Source organism: Oryx dammah, unplaced genomic scaffold (assembly GCF_014754425.2).
Source record: "Oryx dammah isolate SB20612 unplaced genomic scaffold, SCBI_Odam_1.1 HiC_scaffold_17, whole genome shotgun sequence".
Classification (NCBI taxonomy): Eukaryota; Metazoa; Chordata; class Mammalia; order Artiodactyla; family Bovidae; genus Oryx; species Oryx dammah.
Genome location: NW_024070201.1, coordinates 7,678,696 through 7,704,353, shown reverse-complemented (window position 1 = coordinate 7,704,353; position 25,658 = coordinate 7,678,696). Strand labels below are relative to the sequence as shown.

The 25,658-nt window shown below is 37.9% G+C and overlaps 1 protein-coding gene across 1 annotated transcript in view; it reads left to right on the top strand.

The window, feature by feature from the left end:
• The window catches only part of ARHGAP42 (Rho GTPase activating protein 42), a 334,877-nt gene that overhangs the window by 179,269 nt on the left and 129,950 nt on the right, over nucleotides 1-25,658 (top strand). The window contains exon 4 of the mRNA XM_040257874.1: nucleotides 8,033-8,104. Within this exon, the coding sequence (XP_040113808.1) occupies nucleotides 8,033-8,104 (72 nt within the window). The remainder of the gene's footprint in view (nucleotides 1-8,032; nucleotides 8,105-25,658) is intronic.

Here is a 25,658-nt window from a genome sequence, read left to right as displayed (position 1 = left end):
CCTGGGTCAAGAAGATCCCCTGGAGAAAGGAAAGGCTACCCACTCTAATATTCTGGCCTGGAGAATCCCATGGACTATAGAGTCCATGGAGTTGCAAAGAGTCAGACATGGCTGAGTGACTTTCACATGATAGTTATAAAGGTAGTAATCAGGATGGCAATAAGTAAACACAAGTTTGTAAGGAGGCATATGTTATGGTTAGACCTGTTGTTTACAGATGTTTTCTACAATGCTTGAAAACTTTAAAAGTATCTTTGGTTTAATCTACCATTAGAGATTGCTGGATAAGAAAGAATACAGCAAAAGTAGTTTAAGAGCAACAAAAAATTCTGAGAAAAATAACTTCTCTTTCTAGTCCAAATAACTCAATATTCAGAGAATTTCATTTGGTACAACCTAGAGTTATGACACTATTAGATCCCAATGAATTGTGTGAAATTTTGCAATTTACCCCTCTCTTCCACTTTCTCAGCTATACTATGAAAATGGTCAATTTCTTCTTGGATGAATGCTTTTCTGCTCCTTCGTCTTATGAGTATAGATTTTTTTTTATTAAAAAATACCTAACTATACTTTGAGTTATATTCAGGACAGTCATAGGCTGTAGAAGCGGAGAGGATTGGTTGCCATTTAGCCTACTAGCCACTGTGTTCCGTTTAAGAAGTCTTGGCATCCAATACCTGCTGGTGAGATTTCACTCTTTTATTAATTATGAAACTGCAGTCGCAAATTCCTAAGTCATTTAAAAAATATTATTGTTTTACAGTTGACGTACTCAAAAAGGATGAATTTAGTTAAGAAGCAAGTACAAACTTGTATTAATAGACTCTTAGGATCATTATATATAAAATGCAAAAATTTTTGTATACAGGCTATGAGATAAAGGCATATTTTCATCTTTACAGAAGGGAAAGAGATATGGAGTGTTTGAATAATTTGACCAAAATCACACGGTTTTCATGGGCTAATTCAAGAATTAAATACAAACCCATGCACTTTCCTAGAGAGTATATGTCTACTTATCTTCTGAAGTAAAAAATGGGATTCCTATAGCATCATCCTTCAAAAACTTAAATTTCTTTTTCTAAATATATTCTTATAAGTATTATTACTGGTAGAAGTAAAGGTGAAACTAATATTAAATATAAGTGAGTTGGATCTAAATAGATGAAATCCAGTGAAGTAGGAATCATCATAGAACACTGACTTCATAAGTAAAATCAAAACATCCAAAATTGAAGTAATAAGTGACATTCAAGTAGAAATTTAATGGATTATTGCAGTGGCCAGATAACCTTACATGTTTTTAAAAGATGAAGGCATGATTTTTCAGAGTACGGTGCTATTCACATTAAAGGATAGAAAGTAAAATGCATTTAGTTTTTACTTCATATTACTTATTGTATGAAGGTCTTGTTTGTATGTCTGTCCTCCGCTCTTTCTGTGAGATTTGGGTTTTGAGCTCTGACTTACTTGGTAAAGAACCTGCCTGCCAATATAGGAGACTCAGGAGATGTGGGTTCGATCCCTGGGTCTAGAAGATCCCCTGGAGAAGGAAATGGCAACCCGCTCCAGTGTGCTTGCTCAGAAAAATCCCGGGGACAGAGAAGCCTGGTGGGCTACAGCCCGTGGGGTCACACAGCTTGTCTGAGCGTGAATGCGCGTGACAATTAGAAAAACTGTGGGTTTACTGACTTAGAGGAATGCCTCTTGTGAGGTTGTGGAGAGCTAACTTTACCAGTATCTAGGAGTGAAACTCAGGCTGTCCCAAGATCACCTGCCATAGCTTTATCCAAAAGGGCGGGCGGGAATAGGATAAGGGGTTGGGACAGGCAGCAAAGAGATACTTGCTTGTAATCCCAAGGACTCTGATCTGACTTCTCCAGTTATAAATACCAGTGAGACAATGAGCCAGTCTTATCTCAGCTTGTTTGTCTTCCACATTGATTGTGTTCAGTCTACTCAATGTACATACCTTTGTAATATTTTCACTTTGTGTGGATTTGATTATAATAGCCGTCTCAACAGGAAGTTGTTTTTGCAGTGAGCTACATCATCCCTGCTTTATTTCTATAAAGAGCTTGTTTTTTGTAGCCTTCTCAAACAGTTGATAGCAGAAAATCATTAAATCTCTTCAAAAGTATTAGTTGTTCAGTCATGTCCCACTCTTTGCGACTCCGTGGACCGTAGCCTGCCAGGCTTCTCTGTCCATGGAATTCTCTAGATAAGAATACTGAAGTGGATTGCCATTTCCTTCTTCGGGGGATCTTCCTAACCCAGGGACTGAACCCAGGTCTCCTGCATGGCAGGCAGATTCTTTACCATCTGAGCCACCAGGGAAGCCCCAATCTCTTCAAAACCTGGAGTCTTTTAGAGCTTTTAGAGGTAGAGAATTATCTTATCTTACATCCTGGTGGGATACTGTAATCTTTGATTTGTGATGAGCTGTGACTGGTACCAACAACAGTCAAGTTTAACCAAGACCTTGAAGGGGAAGAGAAAGTATAAGTGTAAGAAGAATTACTTATCAGATTTGTTTTATTCTATCACTATTCACTTCCTTAGACAGACAAGTTATGGTAAGGGTCTCCGCAGTGGAAAACAAGCATTGAAAATTCCTATAGGATAGCTCTTGAAAATTCATGGTCTGTAGAAAATTATAATTCATGTGTACTTGGAGACAAAAAAAACCCAAACATGTTTGGATAATGATTCTTCTAACCACATAAAAACATTTTCTAGCCATTACTTTTGAGTGATTTATGAGCACTCCCTTGTGGCTGTTTATTAGAATCACTTGAAATAGCAAAAGAAAAGCAACAGGAAGCTGAATTGCCTGGTTTAATGTAGTACACCCACAGTCAAAGTGTGTCTACCCAGTAAATGCAGTATTGTAATGTCTTATTACCCAATATTAGATTTGCTTCTCTGATGCAGAAAATAAGTGAAATAGCTGTGATTATTTTTGAATTTAAAAATGGACCAGTACTTACAAAAATAAGTTTTTTAAAACCAAGGTTTAGATAATGGTTAAAACTTATAAAATAGTTAACCCTTAATTACTGAAATATGAACTTTTCAAAAATGTATCATCAGTATCTAGAGAGAGCATTAAAATTGCATTTGAATTTTTCCTAAAGCCTCTTAATGAGGTCATACAAAGTAACACATTCCAGAAATATTATGGAAGTTTGAATCTCCTGAACTCTGTGACTTGGTTCCATGCCCTACCCCCCACCCCATCCTCTAGTATTACCTTTTGGAAGGAGTTTTATCAAGCCCCCTGTGTAAATTTGAGGAGAAAGAGTTCCATGTGAGCCAGAATTTCATTTCTCTAGATTGCTTTTTAAATCTTGAGAAAGTCACCAGTGTGGTACCCCAGATTCAGGTTTTTAATGATGGTTTCTTAGCATTTTGTATGTTATTTTCCATTATTATTTAGTTGTAACCGTAACCCTTTTAAACCTACCTAAATTTTAAATACCTTCTTTACTTCACATGTGGATTACATCAGAATTGGAGAATTTCATCCATGTGATCGACCAGTGTGTTGGGATAAAAGGCATTCGTCCTGTAGGGGGTGTTCAAAGCTGAGAGTCAGGAGCAGACAGTTGGGTTGTAAATCCACTTTGCGCCCTTTGAGTGTTGGCGTTCTTATTTTGATCTCTTGAATTTAGATTCACATATTGTGAACAGCAGCCCATTGACTGCATACAAGAGAAGCATCATATATCAGATGTAAAGCCACACAGATGTTATTATGGTTTATGGAAAAATGTAGGTTCCTGTTATCTACCACTGCAGATGGGTACTCTGAAAAAGTTTCTGTTAAATTTATTTGGATTTCAATTTCTCCCTCTTGAATAACTACCTTTTAAATCATCTTGGAAATTCTCAGACCGCTGAGGATGGTTCTGAAGTCAGTAGTTGACACTGTGAATTCTGTGATGAAACAAACATTTATTGAAAGCCTGCCATATGCCGAATCTATGCTTGTGATTTTTAAAGTATGTGTATTTTTCCTTTGATTTTTATGAAATTCTTAAGAGATATAGAGATGAAGGCATTGAGTCTTAGCAGGTTAGGTGCTGAGATTCGAAATGGAACAGGGTCTAACTTCAGCATTCACATTCTTAATATATTCCAGATGATTGTTAGGTTTTGAACTTCATTACTCATATGAAATCAACTTTAATCTAGATATTGTGAAGGGCTTAGCATAGTACTTGGCATGCATTAAACACTCAACAAATCATATCTCTTGTTATCTCTATCACTCCATTGGATGTTTTTCTTCCCCTTCTTTTTTTTTTTTTTTTTTTCTGTTTAGTACCTCTGGAACTTATGTTTTTATTCCCTAAGTTTCACATTAATAGAATGAGAGCAGGGGAGAGAAAGAAAAAAATTGAGCAAATCCAAAACAAAAGATAGAGATGAAGAAATATGGACAAACTAGAGATAGGAAGTAATACTTGCCCCACTGGGTGGTTGTTAATTATCAGATTTGGCTCAAGTTTATATTCTCATGTTTTGTTTTTTTCCCAGGCCATATTTACATAACAGCCAGAGAATAGTTGTGGCAGAGATGTAAACTATTGGGTATGAATGTGAGTGCTAGCGTCTTAGCACATGGATCTGCCATCCACTCTTTTATCTGGTCTTTCCCAATTAAAAAACATTTCATTCGTATTGACTAGTTCCATGTTTTGAAGTGGGATACTCTGCTATGATATTTCCGTGAATCTTTCATGGAATGAAAAGTAACAGGTCCAAAGTGAAATTCATTGTCATTACTCTCTCTATCAGACATGCTCCCTGCCTCATTTACCCTAGTTCTTAAAGTTATGCTGGAGTTCCAGTGCCTGAGGCTGAAACTTGGTGTCACCTTTGATTCCTCTGCCTCTGCAGTTCCATGCTACCCAGATGGGAACACCACAGGCCTCTGACCTAGCTGTCTCTTCAAACTTGTGTTCTTCTCCCAGCCATTCACCTGGCATACCTTGTCCTTATCTCTTCATTCTCAAAGTATCCTGCATATTACTTGCTAGAACAAGTTTTTACATTCCAGCAGTGATTCCATATTCAGGTAACTTTGCTTAGATTATGGGTATTCTTTCCTTATTGCAGTTAAATTTCCTAATAGTAATTACACACTTTTCTCCAGTTAGATGATGTTAATAGCTAATAACACATGGAACCTGCTGCGTGCCAAAACTTTTCAACATACTTTGTATTCACTGTGCCATTTCCATTTTTAAAAAGGTAACTGAAGGCCTGTAACTTGGTTGGCACTCACAGTCAGAATGGACTGTTAATGAACGTGTAGTAAATGCTTCTATTTTGCCCTGTGCTGCACCCCTCCCGCCCCCCCTCCCCACCCCACCACCTCATATTTGCGTAATTCTCTCTTGCCTTTTTTATGGCGATGCCTGTTCCTAGGATATTTTTTTCTCTTTGGTGTATCCAGTTCATATCCACTTCCTGTTCACCTCTATCCAATACTTCCTGTTCACTATCCAAATACTACCTTGACTTATTTAGTTCTCATGGATCTTTTCTGTTATCAAAATTCTGATGTGTTTGTGATGAATTCTGCATAGTTAATCATGTAACTATTCTCAATGTACTGTGATCAGTTTTGTCTCAAATTTTCCGAAAATTTTAGCAGGACTTTATGACATTAAATACTTGTTGAATGAATACTTTTTTCCCCCTTTTCACAAGTAAGCATCAACTTTCATGCCTTCGTGTTTTTCCCTTCCCCACGTAGCTCAGTAGTGTGCTTGGCACATACGTAAGCACCTCGTGATTGAAAGTGGGAATGTCTAGGCCATCTGTCTTTGGTGACTGTCAAAGGAAAATACCTTCTCAGAATGTGCACATAGATATCCCTCAACCAAAAGGGTAGTATAGAAGAATCGGATATGGAAGTGTATCAGGTATATCATTACAGATGGATATATGTCATATGTGTTTATTTGGAGATATTAAACACTATAAGTTTTGAGTACTTTCTGGATGTATGGCACCGAACTAAGTGTTTTACATTCATTATCTTCATCCTTAAAATCAAGTTGTTAGGTGATACGGCTGGTGATCAGAATGTTTAAATAGCAGTTCATAAGCTATGGAACTGTGTTGAAGTCAGCCATTCTTGATTTTAAATAGATGTACTTAAGAGTTGTGCTGTGTATTTTCTTATTCAGCCTCATTATTTGAGTTTTCACCACTTGAGAAATATCTCTTTGTTTAAAATAATTGCCTTTAAATACATTAGGTCATGCTGGTTTCCAGCATAAAGCAAACATTCGGTAACTGTTGGCCTTTATTGTTGCTATTTTTACAAATTACACTAAAGTGTCCGTGCCACTGTCTTTCCTTATGTGAACTTTAAAGGCAGAATCCATTATTTATTACCTCTGTAACATCTGGAGAAATATATATGTATGTGTTTCAATGTATTTAGAGTTTCACTAGGGCAAAGAGGATTTAGAGGGTGAGAATTAAAAGTCAGCTACTTTGCTACTGTTCCCAGTCATCTTTCTGTAGTAAAATGCCTGCCCAGTGTATCTGGATGAATGCCTGTCTGAGCTCACAAAAAGGACGGTAGGTGATTGATGGCAGAGGTATCTGTGCTGGCTCTCAATGTCTTGGGAAGGATTTTGAGTATTGATCTACTTTGTATATTTTCACAATGGAGGATTTTAGGTACTATTTTCAAGAGGTCATCTCATTTTCCTACAAATTGGAAAATGACAGAATCATGGGAAGCATTATTTAGTTTTTATTTTTGTGAATACTGTCTTTGTGTGTTAGATAGATTATGGAATTTAAGAAATAAAGCTTGACTAGAGAATAACCAGCTTAGTGAAAATAATAGAAAGTAAAACCCATTTTTTGAAATTTTAAAATTGTGATATAATATCAAACTTATTTGAAATTATAAGAATAATATAAGGAGCTCCTGTATATGCTTTAACCTATTTTAAAATAGTGACTAATTTGAAAAATAGATTTTTCTCTTCATTTTAGCATTTGCTAACTATGTAATAGGTCATAGTATTATCACAGCGGTAGAATGAATGGTAATTTTGTTAACTGGGCCTGCCTTTCCCCCCTCAACTTTATTGGTATATAATTGGTATTATGTAAGTTTAAATTGTATAATATGTTGGTTTGATGCATTTATGTATTGCAAAATGATTAATACCATGACCTTAGCTAATACCTCCATCTTGCCACATTATTATTTCCTTTTGTCGTGAAAACATTTAAGATCCTATGTTTAATGTTAATGCTTTTTAAAGTGATTTTTTTTTAAAACCAAGATTTCCTTCCAGCATGTTGCTTTCCTTAGAAATATGTCTTCTGTATCCAGCCATTGCCCCGACCCAGCTTGAACCCCCTCACAGTATTCGTACAGATTGATTTAAAGGTTTATCTGTTTGAAAGTTTAAGTGAAACCCAATTTGGAGTTTTGGACTAAAACGCTGTTCATTGAAATAAAATCAGTTACTGTTTTAGTGTGGTTGGAAATATTATGAGAATATGCAGGCAAAGTCCAAGTATAAGGAATCTAATTAAATAGGGAAAAAATAAGCCTGATTTTAGTTTGCAGCTGTACAATTATAATATTCTAGTGGCAAGACAGAAAGCTTTTATATGGCTCAATTTTCAAATGATGCTTGAACTGACTACATTAAACCAATATAATTAAAGGTATTTTAAAATTTAATGTCTGATGTGTAGTTAAATTTTAGAATATGAACTTTAAATATTTAAGATCTCACCGTGTGTACTTGTTTTCACATTAGGCACATTATTGCTAGGATCAAGTGAAATAATTTGTGAAAATTTAATTATAAAGTAGAAAAAGACTATATGACATGTGAGGTATTTTTTATTTCATTTATAGAAGTAAAAGGGAACAAAAACTGTTTATTTAAGTAAGGGGAATAAAGGAGATATCTTTTTTTGAATATTGTTTGCATGAATTATACAGAATTTAATGTATTTGTATTTTTAATTTCAGATTCAAAATGCTAATGATGTATTAATTGCACCACTTGAGAAATTTCGCAAAGAACAAATAGGTGCAGCAAAAGTAAGTATTACATTTTATTATTCTTCATATATTCTCTTGATAATTAAAGATAATATATGTAATTTCATATGTTAACATTTTTGAAATTAGAATGACCTTTTAAAAATTCTGTACGTCATTTAAAATTTTTGCACAGAGCCTATTACAAGGACTAGAATTCTTTTAAACAGAAAAAAGATATTATTCTCCTACTGAATAGAGAAAAAGTCAGCATAAGCGAGTTTCTCCCATCCCAACAGTGGTAGGACATTAGCAGTTTTAAAGAGGGTAAAATCATTGTAAAAATATGGTAAGTATTACTAACACCTATATAAAATAAAAATTAGGTATGTATGTTGAAAATTGAGGCAGTAGTTATAAAATTGCTTTTACTTATTCTATTTTTTATTCTTAATAAAAATATGTGTTTGTGGATAACTTTAGACATCTTTGTCATGCCTCTGCATTAATGTTTAATTCCTTATGGATCAACTAAAATTTCTCTGAGCCTAATAATTTCTGAAATTTACTTGCAACTTCTTTCCTAGTTCCATGTTTAACTACATTCTCAACATCATGTAAGGACTTAAAATTTGAGTTTCTAAAATAGAATTCATCATCTGTCATACTTCCCCCATCCTTTCTCTGTTTTGGTTTTCCATTCAATCAATGACAAACCCTTTTCTCCTTTGAGCAGTGTTTTCATTCTCCTGCAGAAATATTTATCCTTCTATCCTTCTCCCTTCTGTCTGAAATTTTTCCCCTCCTTGGAATATTTCCTACCCTTAACTTGTTGAAGTCTTGCTAGCTCTCCGTGGCTTATTTCATATCTGAGCACCAGAAAGAAGCCTTCCTTTACATGGGTCTTTCTTTATACGTCTGTTCCCTTCCAGAATTGATTTTTTTTCTTAGCGGATCAAGTAATCTGTATGTTTATTTCCTGTGAAAAGCTATCACAGTCTGCCTTGAATTAGAGTTTTATGTGCACTTACCCACCAATTATGAGCCGTTATCAAGTCAAGAATGAAACCAGAACCATTCTGTGTTAATTAATTCAGCAAACATCTATCAGTATCTCTGTTGGCCCACTTATGGTGTTTGATAAGATTAAGGGATACAACTGTAAACAGGACAGACAAGCTCCCTGCACTTGTTATCTTTTGTGTGTTTACAAATGCACTGAGGATTGTGGAACAGAAGTGCATGGTGCTTTGTGAGAATATAATTAATGGAACTGACCTTGTCCAGAGAACCAAGCAATGCCTTCTGGAGGAAGTATTGGTTAAACTGAGAGCTGAACGATAGGAAAGAAACAGCTCGGAATGGGGATACAGGGAGGGGAAGGGAGGACCCTTTTTCACATTCCCAAAGAGGGAACAAGGTGGATATGAATGAAGGCCTTGAAGAAGGAGAGAGCCTGGCATTTTAGAGTAAAAAGTTAATGTGTTTGAAACGTAGACGACCGTGGGGATGGAAGACACGTGCACGCCTTTATTAGTGGTTCACAGTGTTTGCTCCTTATTCTGTTTTACTGTTATTCTCTGATCATGTAAAGAAATGTAGGTAGAGGAGTGATTATGCTTGCGCTTTAAAACATCCCTCTAGTTGGGCTGGAGGAGGGGGGACTGTTTGAGCGAAGCCAGTTTGGGAATTAGTAGTTAGTGGCTGTAGGTTCAGAAGGGGACGGAGCTGTGGAGAAAACAGAGTATATTTCAGACATAAAATGGAAAGAGTAGGAAATGGGTTACAGACTGAAAAGTGAGCAACAGGACATTTCAGGGATAACTCCCAGGATTCTGCATTGTAAAACTGGGCATTTTTTCCAGTCGCTTACTGACTTAGGCTGCATTTACGTTTGAATGACAGAAATGGGGAGTTTGGCCTTGAGGTAGGATGACTGAACTCAGGGTCTCACCACGCCATCCAGGTGGAGACAGTGACTTGGCAGGTATGTGTTCAGATCTGAATTAGAAATGTGTTTGGGATCTGTCCTCCAGATGGTAATGAAAATCATGGGAGTAGGTTAGAGCCCTTAGGGAAAGAAGAGAGGGAGAAGAGGACCTAAATTCTTGATGACCTGAGAACTCTCAACATTGATGTTTGGAAAGAAACAAAGACAGATAAGGAGGCTGAGAAGGAAGAAGAAGAAAGAAGCAGAAGGAGGAAGAAAATACAAGAATGTGGTGGCTTAGAGCAAGCAAGAGTCTTTTTAAGAGTAAAATAGCTGATTTTCCTTGAGATCCAGACTGCAGGGGTTTTCAATGAGTTATTAAATCTGTGACCTGATCAAATCCTCACAAGCAATCTGGGAGGTGAGTGCAGGTGTTAGTTACATCTGCTTTACAGTGAGGAAAATGATGAGGTCACCTGCATGCATCAGACCCCAGAGCTGGAAAGTCAGACTCTGGGTATGAAATCAAGCCGTTTTCCTTCAAGTTTACAAGATTTCATTTCATCAATGGGCTTCCCTGGTGGCTCAGATGGTAAAGCGTCTGCCTGTAATGTGGGAGACCTGGGTTCAATCCCTGAGTGAGGGAGATCCCCTGGAGAAGGCAATGGAAGGCAATGGCAACCCACTCTAGTACTCTTGCCTGGAAAATCTCATGGAAGGAGGAGCCTGGTGGGCTACAGTCCATGAGGTCTCAAAGAGTCAGACATGACTGAGCAACTTCACTTTCATTTCATCAGTGATGTTTTTATAATATTAAAAAGTTTTGTGAAGAATTTCTCTTTCTAGCACAGAATATTCCAAGTTTGGAGCTCATATAAAATAGTAAATTTCACATTTGTAAAAATTCTTATTTGTTTACGTTTGCTACAGGGGTAGTAGCATGAGCGAATACACTCATTTTATTTTGTTTTTTTTTAAGTATCTCAGTTGCTGAGCAGATCAGCTGGGAGCACACAACAGCATTCTGCAATCTTGCCTACTCATTGGGAGGTTAAACTTAACAATCGAATTAATTCAGATGACATCTTGAGCAAAAATGTGATTGTAGTGGGCCTCCTGGTGGTGTTGATTCTGTGTATTTTATTTGCCTGATAGCTCTTAGTACTATATTGTTGCTCAGTTTCTAAGTAATCCTTGTATAGTAAAGTGAATAGGAAGCAGGAATTGTCTTCTGCAATATTTTTCAGTCATCTTTTTTTCTGGTATTGTAGAACCATCTTGGTAGGAATAAAAATCTTGAAGATGTTGATTTCTTTCTATCGCTTTACTTCCTGTTGTACTTAGTTAACTTTTTACTTGGTAAATAAAGTGAATTCTCCAAATGATTCTCAGCTGCTTTTCACAGTCTTGACAGTGGAGGTTTCGCACAAGTGTGTTCAGGCCTGTGAGGCAGCCAGAGGAGGGTCCGTTACAGCAGGACATGCTCAGTTGGTGCTGGTGGAAACACTGCGTCCAGTTGGCCCTTCCTCCCGGGCGGATGGTCCTGTTTAGATGAAGTGGACAGGGTCCACGGACCACAAACATCCCTTGTGTGAAGTGTGTTTTTATGGAGCTTTGAGACCCCTGATCCTTTGCTGTGGAAAGCGAGGCCCTGAGTGACTTACAGTTGTGGGGAAACACAAAAAACAAAGCAAAAACCACTGCATCTGTGAGGGACATTATACAGAGTGAAGTAAGCCAGAAAGAAAAACACCAATACAGTATACTAACACATATATATGGAATTTAGAAAGATGGCAATGATGACCCTGTATGCAGGACAGCAAAAAAGACACAGATGTGTATAACGGACTTTTGGACTCAGTGGGAGAGGGAGAGGGTGAGATGATTTGGGAGAATGGCATTGAAACATGTATAATATCATGTAAGAATCGAATTGCCAGTCTATGTCCGATGCAGGATATGGCACGCTTGGGGCTGGTACGCGGGGATGACCCAGAGAGATGTTGTGGGGAGGGGGGTGGGAGGGGGGTTCATGTTTGGGAACGCATGTACACCCATGGTGGATTCATGTCAATGTATGGCAAAACCAATACAGAATTGTAAAGTAAAATAAAAAATAAATTAAAAAAAAAAAAAGAAAAGATGAATGATGAGATTGTTGAACTGAAGGACAGGGGAGAAGAGTCCTGCTTTGTGAACAGCTAAAGATTAGAAGAATTATCCATAAACACTTGCCAAGTGTGTATTTATTTTCGAGGTTCTTATTCTGAGGGTGTACACAGAATGGAATTGTATTGCAGGGCTGACCTATTACACACGCCAGAGTATAGAAGTGAATGTTTGGTTTCCTTAATTTGCCTCCTGATACACTCCTGATTGAAATTCTAGAAATGAGTGGAAAGTAGGTATTTAGAACGATTAATGCTCGCTAGAATTCCCACAATATGAATGTACGTAGAGCAGCATTATTGTAGAACATGATGAGATATAACTTTTTTTCACATGTTTTGTATATACTGATGGATATATTTCATTACATTGGAAGTGTTCTCCTTGCCCCCAGAGAGAATGAGTTGTAAGTCACATCTGCACACATGTTCCTGCATAAACTGACTCCAAAATATTGGTAGAACTTCATACCTGAGTTCCTAATCAAAGATACGTGTAGGGAGAAATCTCTGTCTGGCTCATTTTCCACATATAAACAGACTGAGCCGGTAGTTGGGGGCAGAGTAAGGACCAGACCTCAGTCCCTCGGACCATCGATCTTTTGACCCCTCCATGCTGCTCTTTAGAATACTCTTTTGTGAATTTTATTGTTTTCTCTACCATTAGCAAATAAATGTTTCAATGTGAAACATTTTAATGATAAAAATGTTGCAAATAAGCCCAAAGATAACCACTTTGAAGCAAGCCTAACTAATGTATCTCCCTTGATTTAAAAATTCCCCAGCATACAGTAGGCAGTTAACATGGGCTGGTTTTATTAGATAAAAGAGACATGAGAGACACTACCTGTTAAATTTAAAAGGTACATTTTCATTTTATGGGAAATGTTTTTAAAACTGGTTTTCATTTTCACTTAGACTTTACTGGAAATTATATGAACATTCTTCCATGGTTTTAAAACAAAAATAAATGATATAATGTTAGTCATGTAAAAATAGAACTTGATTTTCTTTACATGAATTTCACAGTGAAAACTGTAGTAGAATTGGATCGTTCTTGTCCCTTTGTTTTGTCCGTAGAAGAATTTGGTTCTGCTTCTGAACATTGTTAATTACATGACAAGGCATGTTAATAATTTTAGCATATGGTGCCTAAAGTATATCTGTGGATAACTGTCACAATTAATTTCTGTACAACCTTAAGACTTTCTTCATGTGGAAACTGCATCCTAATTTGTTGTCTCAAATATGCAAGTGGTTTAGGGAATCTAGAAGAATTACAAATGCTTTCAAATTTAAAAGAATTTGTCACTAAGCTGAGTTATTCATCTAATTTAAAGCATACTAAATACTTGAACTCATGTCGAGAACAATCCAAATGCGAATCCCCTAGTGGTCCAGTGGTTATGAGTCTCCTCTCCTACTGCAGGGGCCACTGGACTTCCACTTCTTTTGGATTGTTCTCATTATGAATCCAAACATTAAATTAGATGACTAACTCAGCTAGGTGATGAACTTATGGTTACCACAGGGGAAAGCCGGAGGGGCAGTGGGGGACTGGGAGATTGGGATTGACACATACACACTAATTCGCTGGTGGCGCAGATGGTAAAGAATCCGCTTGCAATGCGGGAGACCTAGGTTCGATCCCTGGGTTGGGAAGATCCCCTGGAGGAGGGCATGGCAACCCACTCCAGTATTCTTGCCTGGAGAATCCCCATGGACAGAGGAGCCTAGCGGGCTGCAGTCCATTGGGGTCACAAAGAGTCTGACATGACTGTGTGACTAAGAACAGTACATATGTGGAACAGGTAACTAATAAGACCCTACTGTATAGCATAGGAAACTCTATTCAGTACTCTGTACTGACCTATGTGGGAAAAGAAGCTTTAAAAGAATGGTTATATACTGATTCACTTTGCTATACAACAGAAACTAGCAACATTGTAAACCAACTGTGCTCCAATAAAGATTAATTAAAAAAATAAAAGGAAGTTGTTTATAGGATCAGAGTATGGACTTAAATCGACTTCCCACATGGTTTCTTAATACTTCCAATGCCTCTTCTTTATGGGGTTCTCAAGGCCTCAAGGCAAGAATCCTGAAGTGGTTTGCCATTCCCTTCTCCAGTGGACCATGTTTTGTCACAACTCTCCAACATGACCTGTCCAATTGGATGGCCTTGCACAGCATGGCTCATAGTTTCATTGAATTAGACGACATTGTGATCTATGGGATCATTTTGGTTACAAATAGCTGAGAAAAGAAGAGAAGCAAAAGGCAAAGGATAAAAGGAAAGACTACCCATCTGAATGCAGAGTTCCAAAGAAGAGCAAGGAGAGGTAAAGAAAACCTTCCTCAGTGATCAGTGCAAAGAAATAGAGGAAAGCAATAGAATGGGAAAGAATAGAGATCTCTTCAAGAAAATTAGAGATACCAAGGGAACTTTTCATGCAAAGATGGGCAGAACAAAGGACAGAAACAGTATGGACATAACAGAAACAGAAAATATTAAGAAGAGGTGGCAAGAATACACAGAATTATACAAAAGAGACCTTAATGACCCAGATAACCATGATGGTGTGAACACCCACCTAGAGCCAGACATCCTGGAATGTGAAGTCAAGTGGGCCTTAGAAAGCATCACTACTAACAAAAGCTAGTGGAGGTGATCAAATTCCAGCAGAGCTATTTAAAATCCTAAAAGATGATGTTGTGGAAGTGTTGCACTCAATATTCCAGGAAATTTGGAAAACTCAGCAGTGGCCACAGGACTGGAAAAGGTCGGTTTTCATTCCAATCCCAAAGAAGTTCAGTTCAGTTCAGTTGCTCAGTCATGTCCGACTCTTTGCAATGCCATGGACTGCAGCAAACCAGGCTTCCCTGTCTATCACCAACTCCCAGAGCCTGCTCAAACTTATGTCCATTGAGTTGGTGATGCCATCCAACCATCTCATCCTCTGTTGTCCCCTTCTCCTCCTGACTTCAGTCTTTCCCAGCATCAGGGACTTTTTGCAGTGATTTTGGAGACCAAGATAATAAAGTCTCTCAATATTTCCATGCTTTCCCCATCTATTTGCCACAAAGTGATAGGATCAGATGCCATGATATTAGTTTTTGGAATGCAGAATGTTAAGCCAGCTTTTTCGTTCTCCTCTTTCACTTTCATCAAGAGGCTCTTTAGTTCCTCTTCACCTTCTGCACCTCACCACTTTTAGGGTGGTGTCATCTGCATATCTGAGTTTATTTCTGGTTCTCCCAGAAATCTTTATTCCAGCTTGTGTTTCATTCAGCCTGGCATTTTGCATGATGTACTCTGCATGTAAGTTAAATAAGCAGGATGACAGTATACAGCCTTGATGTTCTCCTTTCCCAGTTTGGAACCAGTCTGTTATACCATGTCCGGTTCTACTGTTGCTTCTTGATCTGCATATGGGTTTCTCAGGAGGCAGGTAAGGTGGTCTGGTATTCCCACCTTTTGAAGAATTTTCCATAGTTTGTTGTGATCCACACAGTCAAAGGCTTTAGTGTAGTGAGTGAAGCAGATGTTCTTCTGGAATTCTCTTGGGTTTTTCTATGATCCAATGGATGTTGGCAATTTGATCTCTGGTTCCTCTGCCTTTTCTAAATCCAGTTTGAATATCTGGAAGTTCTTGGTTCATGTACTATTGAAGTCTAGCTTGGAGAATTTTGAGCATTACTTTGCTAATGTATGAGATGACTGCAATTTTGTGGTAATTTGAACATTCTTTGGTTGAACATTCTTTGGCATTGCCTTTCTTTGCTATTTGATGCCTTTAAACTTTGGTGTTGGAGACTATTGAGAGTCCCTTGGATTGCAAGGAGATCAAACCAGTCAATCCTAAAGGAAATTAGTCTGGAATATTCATTGGTAGGACTGATGCTGAAGGTGAAGCTCAACTACTTTGGCCACCCAATGCCAAGAACTGACTCCTGGGAAAAGACCCTGATGCTGGGAAAGATTGAAGGCAGGAGGAGAAGGGGACGACAGAGGATGAGATGGTTGATGGCATCACCGACTGAATGGACATGAGTTTGAACAAGCTCTAGGAGATGGTGAAGAACAGGGAAGCTTGGAGTGCTGCAGTCTATGGGGTCACAAAAAGTCAAGACACTTCTGAAGCAACTGAGCTTGTGCTCAGCGGACTTAGATCACCTTACTTTCCTCCAACAGATCTTTCAGGGAATGGTCAGGATTTTAATGTTTGCTTCTGGCCTCTGAGCTGAGTCTCTCTCTTAAACAGATATTCTTTGGCAGTGACTGTATTGGGACTGAGTTTCTGGGCAGACTAGAAACCATTTGATAGTTGATTTGAAATTACTTGCAATTTCCTTTACTGTACCTTCTATCAGTAGATTCTATTATGTTATATAGAGTGACAGAATAACTGATTTTGTTATTTGGTCATGTTTGTAAACAATAATATTACTCTTTGTAGTAGTTAACCAAGTACTGCCCTAAGCATGTTCCATGTAGCGGTGGGGGTAGTGCTGGTGCTTTAGTTGTTAAGTTGTGCCCAACTCTTGTGACCCAATGGACTGTAGCCTGCCAGGCTTCTCTGTCCATGGCATTTCCTGGGCAAGAATACTGGACTCGGTTGCCATTTCATTCTCCAGGGGGTCTTCCCCAACTAGGGATCAAACCCATGTCTCCTGCATTATAGGCAGTCTTCTGCATTGCTGGCAGATTATTTACCACTGAGCCATCAGGTGAAACTCATTTAATCCTCACACCCGACAGATAAGAAAACTGCTAAAACTGATAGATAAAGAAAATGAGGTGCGGAAAGGTTCAGCAGATGGGCAGAGGTCACATAACTAGAAAGGTGTAGAGTTAGATTTTAGCTGGAGATGAGATCAAGCCTGCAGAGTACTTTAGTATCAGCACCACATGTTTGATGCTGAAGAAATACAAATCCCTTTTCTCTATACTGGGAAAAGGAAACGTTGTCTCGTTAGCATGTTTAGAGAGAAGATTATTGTCTTTTAATTGTTTATCAGCCAGTTCTGTAGAATCATACAAATTTGAGATCAAAACCTGGCATTTAATATTTAGGAAATGTGAACTTGGATAATAACTTTCTAAAGCGTTGGTTTCACCCTCAGAAAAATAGTACAATGTTAATTGTTCATATTTTATCATTAGTAGTAATACTTTGTGTCAGCATTAATCAAAGTATTGCAGTAAAAATCTGTTCATGTAGGTTAATTTGTCTTTGTTTTATGGACAGAGACAAATGCAAGTTCATTGCTAAATATTTACATAGAGTGATTCATGGGGCTACCAAGCAAGAGGCTCTTTAATGTAACTTACTTGTAATTAATAACACTGTACAATCTTTGGAGCACTATTCTTATCACTGATAATAGTCTTACAGAGTTGGAACTATCATCATTCTTTAGATGACTGAGACCCAGAAGGATCAAGTGGTGTTGCCAGTAACCCCAAGGTTACTGTGCTCTGCCTGGGACTCAGATCCCAGGCTTCTGTTACCTGATTCAGTGCTTTGACACCTGCCTCCATCATGGAATGTAAACCTTTTTTTAAAATAAATAAATAAATAAATATATATATGTATATATATAATTTATTGTGTATTTTCACCATCCTTTACAGCATTTTGTAAGGTTACTATCAGCCCTAATTGACCCCATTGCCACCACTAGAGAAACAAACCAGACCATTTTCCTTGGAGACAATGAATCGGTAGTCATTTCTATACAAGTGGTTCCGTTCAGTGTCTCTCTGTACTTTGAAAATTCTAAATGTGTCGTGTTTTTATGTATATTTCAGAATCTGACAGTCATTGGGAAAGCTGAGCTTCACATAGACTTAGAATTCTGGGTAGGAATGTAACCCAAAAACCATTTTAGTGAACAAGTCAGTTTATATATATTACATCTTTATATATTAGGAGCTTCCCAGGCGGCGGTAGAGGTAGAGTCCTCCTGCCAGTGTAGGAGACGCAAGAGACGTGGGTTCAATCCTTGGGCTAGGAAGATCCCTTGGAGGAGGAAATGGCAACCCACTCCAGTATTCTTACCTGGAAAATTCCTTGCACAGAGGAGCCTGGTGGGCTGCAGTCCATGGAGTCACAAAAAATTGGACACAACTGAGCGCACACACACACACGGGGACATTATGTATTAAATGTCTCCGTGTGTTTACATACATATATAGATTATTGTAGACTTCATTAAGTGGCTCCTGTTTGCTCAGATAAGAAGATATGCTCTTATAATTTGACAATAATAGATTGTAGTTGAGATTATCATTATTTTTCCACCTAATTATTCTTATGTTGATGCCTGAAGACTGATACTTAAGAAATATTTTAAGATTCCCCATGATATATATTTTTACAAAAGATCCTTATGCTAAATTTTTAGGTCTAATATATAATTTAAAAAAATTTTTCCCACAGTTCACAAATACCATATGTAAATAAGAACTGATAAAATACAGAGGAACCTTGCTAAGGAGCATCATTGTTAAAATCAGTGCCCAGAGATCTGGAGAGTGAAATCTGTTGTACAGTTCAGATTCCTTTTATTCTTCAGTGGTCAGCCTTCTTCAGTGTGAATCAAAGCTATTTCCTTATAATAAAATCTCCATAGCAAATCCAGTTACTTAGGGTTAACCTGATGGAGGGAGAAACTCTAAATAATGAAAATTTTCTAGGTCTCTTGCTTCTACATAGGGCATCTGTGAGTAGTTCAAAAGTTCCAACTCCACAGAGCAAATTGCCTTAGTCAATTTTGTATCTTCTCCAGATAACAAGGTGGTTCTGAGACTTGGTGTTTTTATTTGTAGATGCATTCTTTCCTGTACCCTTTATACTGGCTACTCTGCTGCAGAAGAGTTTCATACATGAGTTTATTCCTCGAATTCATTTCAGCATACATGTGTTGGTTCTGAGCATTACTATGCATGTTGCTATTTTTACCTCTACTTTATTTGTTCAGGATCACTGCCTTCCCAGTGGTCCTTGAGATACTTGGAAAGCTATCTGGGATTTACTTTTTTTTTTTTTTTTTTCCACAGTTAAGTGGTTAGAAATATTGTGAAATATTTAGGGAACTTGATACTTCTGTGGACAACTCAAAGAAGAAGACAGTAAAACTGGAAGCATTTTATATTATGTTTACAGTTTTTAATTTGAAGCAGTTGCAGATATAAACAGAAGTCTGTTCCAAGCATTAGGAATAGGTTAGTGTCTAGTAAGCACCATTTGTTGTTAACTATGGATCTCTGATAAAATAACTATCATCAGTGATCTAAGCTATCCTGTATTTTACTTTACAGTGTAGTAGTTGCTTATTTGTTGGGAAAAAGAGAAATATCGGAGTTTATTACCAGGTAAACTAAGAAAGAAAATGAAAGATGAAGGATTTTCTAAATCATTTTATAGAATACTTATTTTTACACATTATACATTATAACCTATTCTTTGAGTGTTTTACAAATGAGTTATGCCAGCATTTCAATTTTAATGGTTCTCTATTGGTCTGTTCCTGTTGCAATCACCTATATTTTATGTGTATCAAATTAGAATTAAAACTTTATAATATACATTGAAGTAATTAGAAACCTTCTAAAGACTATGAAGGGCTTCCCTGGTGGCTCAGTGGTAAAGAAGCTGCCTACCAATGCAGGAGACACAGGTTTGATCCCTGGGTCTGGAAGATGACCTGGAGAAGGCAATGGCCACCCACTCCAGTATTCTTGCCCAGGTGATCCCATGGACAGGGGAGCCCGGTGGGCCACAGTTCATGGGGTCACAAAAGAGTTGGACATGTCTTCACAACTAAACAACAACAAAGACTATTAATTAGGTTGTTAAATATTTAGAAAACTTCTACAGATTTAAAAATTATGAAGAATCAAAGGCTACTTCCTCTAAAAAATCAATTAAAACCTTTTGTTACATTGGAAATACAGAACATTTTCATGTCTAGTTCAGGAAAAGAAAAAAAAAAAGTTCCTGACTACCAAATGTGAAAATTGCCAGGAAGCATCTGAATTTGTTCAACATCCCTGTTAAGTTTTGGTTTTTCTTTTTTTCTTTTTTTTAAAAATATCTTGCTGGTTTAACTTACCAACTCTTGTTTTCTATAAACAGCTTCATTTTTTCAACATTCTTGTTAAAAAAATTAGCAGTGGAAACTGAACATGAAGCCCCTGATTACCACATTTTAAAAAGTATCAATATTGACTAGTAAAATTATTTACCTTTTCACTGTTCATGCCACATTGTTTCTTCCAGTCAAAATAAAATCTCAGCATCTATTAACTAGAGTTCTTTGAGTACATACTTGTCTGGTAGACTTTTTGGATTTGGTGGTGAAACTTATGTTTCAGTTACTTCATTCCAAAGTCATGAGTTTTTTGGCATCTAGAGTTTATCATCTAACATATTGACAGTTTCTCTACTACCTCATTCTCCTTTCCAAGCTCTGAGTCATTAGAAATCTGATGAGCATGCCGTCAGTCATCTTGCCTTAAGTTATTGATACAAAAACATTCAACTGCAGTATTGATCTGCTTTATACTAACTAGACATGGTGTTCAGTCTTGTAGACTCAAAAACAAAATATGATGCTTACCTTCACGCAGCTAACAGAATAGCAGAGGAAGCCCCAAGGACAGAGGTAATTAAGATGGAATGGGATTAGTGGTGTTTCTGAAATAGGCCTGCAGTCTTGTATATGCACAGTGGGAGAAACAATTTATTGTGCCTACCAGGGAAAGGGGGCTGGCATAGCCCTTTGTGAAATTATGATATTCCACAGGTGCAGTTTAAAGGCTGGCAAACAGCATCCTTGACAAAAGAAAAGTGGTAGTGGCAAAAAATTTTGCAATGTGGCTTAAAAGCTTGATATATTTCAGTGTGATTAGAGCTGTTGCTTTTACCACTTTTTTTTTTAACAACAAAAAACCATGAACTGCATTAAGAAATACAATTAATATCACAATTCATTGAGTATATGTGCACAGAATAACTGAGGCAGAAGAAAGGACAAGTGAACTGGAAGGTAGAATGATGGAAATAGCTGCTGTGGAATGAAAAAAAAAATGAGGACAGTCTTAGAGACTTCTGGAACAGTATTAAATGCACCGATATTCAAATTATAGGGATTCTAGAAGAAGAAGAAGAGAAAGAGATAGGGTCTGAGAAAAATATTTGAAGAGACTACAGTCAAAAACTTTACTAACTTGGGAAAAGAAATAGCCACCCAAGTCCAGGAAGCGCAGAGTCCCATACAGGATAAATGCAAGGAGGAACATGCCAAGACCCATATTCATGAAACTAACAAAATCTGAATACAGAGGAAAAGTATCAAAAGCAGCAAAGGAGAAGTAACAAATAACGTGCAAGGGAAGGGAGTGGCATGATATATTTAAAGTGATGAAAGGAAAAGGCCTGCAACCAGGATTACTCTACCCAGCAAGGATCTCATTCAGAGTCAATGGAGAAATCAAAAGCTTTACAGACAAGCAAAAGCTGAGAGAATTCAGTGCCACCAAATCAGCTTTACAATAAGTGCTAAAGGAAAGAAAGAAAAGGAATCCAAATTGGCAGAGAAGTAAAACTGTTATTGTTTGCAGATGACATTATACTTTACATAGAAAATTGTAAATATGCTAGCAGAAAACCACTAGAGCTCATCAATGAATTTGGAAGAGTTGCAACATACAAAATTAAGGCACAGATATCTCTTCCACGCCTTTTTTGTTATTCTCTTCTGTTCTTATATGCTAACAGCAAAAGATCAGAAAGAGGGATTAGGGAAACAATCTCATTTACCATTGCATCAAAAAGAGCAAAATATCTAGGGATAAATCTACCTAAGGAGGCAAAAGACCTTACTCAGGAAACTGGAAGATACTGATGAAAGAAATCAAAGAAAACACAAAGAGATGGAGAAAGATAACACATTCTTGTAATAGAAGAATCAATATTGCGAAAATGACTCTACTACCAAAGTAATCCACAGATTCAGTGTGATCCCTATCAAATTATGAATGGCATTTTTCAAAAAATTAGAACAAAATTGTTTACATATTATATGGAAACACAAAAGACTGCAAATAGTGAAAGCAATTTTGAGATAGAACAGAACTGGAAGAATCAGGCTCCCTGACTTCAGACTATATTAGAAAGTTCAGAGATAAACCCATGCACCTTAATAAAGTGGAAAAAATAATATTGAATAGTCACTTCAATAAGTGGTGCTGGGGAAACTGGGCAGCTACATGTGAAAGAAAGAAATTAGAATACTCTCTTGGATTAAAGACCTAAATATAAGGTCTAACACTATAAAACAGATGAAAATGTAGGCAAGAACACTCTTTAACGTAAATCAAAGAAAGATCTTTTTCAGTTCACTGCCTAGAGTAATAAGAATGAAAACAAAAATAAACAAATGGTACCTAATTGAAACTTCAAAACTTTTGTAGGTCAAAGGAAACCATTAGTGAAATGAAAAGACAATCCTCAGAATAGGAGACGATATTTTCAAATGAAGCAACCGACAAGGGATTACTCTCCAAAGTATATCAAAAAACAAACAGCCAATGAAAAAATGGGCAGAAGACCTAAATGGAGATTTCACCAAAGAATACATACAGATAGATGGCCAACAAACATGTGAAAAGATCCTCAACAGTATTAATTATTAGAGAAATGCAAATCAAAACTGCAATGAGATATCAACTCACACTGGGCAAAATGGCCATCATCAAAAAAAATTTACAAGGTGAGGAGAGACATGAACTCTTCCACACTTTGGTGGGAATGTAAATTACAACAGTACAGTCGTGCTTAGTGGCTCAGTTGTGTCCAAGTCTTTACAACACCATGGACTGTAGCCCACCAGGCTCCTCTGTCCATGGGGATTTTCCTGGCAAAAATACTGGTTGCCATGCCCTCCTCCAGGGGATCTTCCCAACCCAGGGATCGAACCCAGGTCTCCCACATCACAGGCTGATTTGTTACCATCTGAGCCACAAGGGAAGCAGAGAACAGTATGAAGTGAAGTGAAAGCGCTCAGTCTTGTCTGACTCTTTGTGACCCCATGGACTAGACAGTCGGTGGAATTTTCCAGGCCAGAATACTGGAGCGGGTAGCCCTTCCCTTCTCCAGGGGATCTCCCCAACCCAGGGATCAAACCCAGGTCTCCCGCATTGCAGGTGGATTCTTTACCAGCTGAGCCACCAGGAAAGCAGAGAACAGTAGAGAGGTTCCTTAAAAGACAAAACAGACGCTATGACCCAGTAATCCCACTCCTAGACATATATCCAGAGAAAACCAAAATTTGAAAGGATGCCTGCACTCTGATGTACATTGCAGCACTATTTCCAATATCCAGGACATGGAAGTAACCTAAATGTCCATTGACAGAGGAACAGATATAGAAGATGTGGGACATGTGTACAGTAAAATATTAGTCAGCCTTAAAAAGGAACAAAGCAGTGCCAATTGCAGAGATGTGGATGGGCCTAGAGATTGTCATACAGACAAAGTAAATTAGAAAGAGAAAAACACATATTGTAAAATACCACTTGTAAGTGGAATCTAGGCAAATGGTACAGATGAACATATTTGCAAAGCAGAAATAGAGTCATTAATGTAGAGAACAAACTTATGGTTACCAAGGGGGTAGAGGGGTTGGGACAAACTGGGAGGTTGGGGTTAACGTATATACACTACTATATATAAAATAGATAAGGAGTGAGAACCCATTGTATAGCAGAGGGAATTCTACTCAGTGATCTGTGCTGACCTGCATGGGAAAGAAATCTGGAGAAGAGGGGATATGAATGTGCATTTTGCTGATTGACTTTGTTCTCCAGCAGGAACTAACACAATGTTGTAAAGCAACTTTACTCCAATAGAAAATAAAAACAAAACACAAACAGTGAATATATGTGCCAATATACTTCTATACACGTGATGTAATCTGGTATTTTTTAGTATGCTGTAACCCACAGTATGAATAAAGATTGCATCTGAGCTTAGCCTGTGTATGAAAATGGAAGATGTGGGTAAATTAGTGAAAAATGGGGCAGTAAAATTAGTGAAAAATACTAATTCATGAAAATTTCACTCAGGAGCAAATCAGTGAAAAATACTCAGCTGGGGCAGAATAGTGGGGAGTTTTGTGCTGCACCAGGGAGTTGTTTGGTAAATGATAATTATGATGATCAGGATAGGATAGATAATGATCATTTATGTCAGACAGTTTTCTAGGGAGCTCATATATTCTTCTGTTTAATCTTTGCAACAACCCTGTGAGTCAAGGGCTATTGTTTTCACCCTCTTCTTTCCAAAGAGTAAATTGGGCCACACAGAGGGGTAATCTAATTTGCCTAGACTGCAGCATGCCAGGCCTCCGTGTCCATTACCAACTCCCAGAGTTTACTCAAACTCGTGTCCATTGAGTCGGTGATGCCATCCGACCATCTCATCTTCTGTCGTCCTCTTCTCCTTCTGCCTTCAATCTTTCCCAGCATCAGGGTCTAGTGTGCAACAAAGCAGGGGTTGAACCCAGGCAGTTGGGCTCTAAAGCACATGTCCCTGATTGTGGCCCTGTTCTCATGAGGCCAGTTGAACCTTGAACCGCTGGAGTCCTGATCTTTTCCGTGGGGTTCACAGAGGAGCCTCTTTGTTAACCCTCCAGTTTCTTTCTGGCACCGCCCTTCTCATCTTCTGCTTTGATTCAGTGGCTGTTGCCATTGTGATGCTTTTCAAGTCAGTATAGTTCTCCAGTCTGCAACATGTTTCCTTTTTAAATTTACTTCTGCCCTTCCCTTTGGGCATGAGAAACTTATCTCTCTGTCTGTGAATTCTGCTGTTATCAAGTTCCCCAAAGAAGGGAGAGGCACAGGAGGACGTGAGCCTACCCTCCTGTGAGGGGTTTTGCCAACTTTTCTGCACCAGCGCCAGCTCAGAGCAAGTTTCGCAGTGGAGACCCAGGTTCTTCCATTCTGCCTTACGATGCTTTCCACCCTGGAGAGTTTAAGGGTGTTCTTTGTTTCCTTTCTTGAGCTGAGAATATACTTTTTATTCTTTATGTTTAAGGATTTGCAAACTGAGCCAAGTCTGGCCCTATCTCTTTCCCGCAAACTGGAAGTGGTTTTACATTTTTAAATGGCTTTTGAAAAATTAAGGATAATAGTTTGTGATAAGTGAAAATTATGTGACATTCAGATTTCAGTGCCTATAATTAAAGTTTTATTAGAACACTGCATGGCCCGTTTGTGTTTTTTTACGTGCTCTCACCTTACAGCTGCACAGTTGGGTAGTCATGTCAGAGACCACATGGCCCACAAAGCATACAATGCAATTTTTGGTCTAAAGTGAAAGTGAAGTCGATCAGTCGTGTCTGACTCTGCAACCCCATGGACGGCAGTCTACCAGGCTCCAAGATCCATGGGATTTTCCAGGCAAGAATACTGGAGTGGACTGCCATTTCCTTCTCCAAGTGA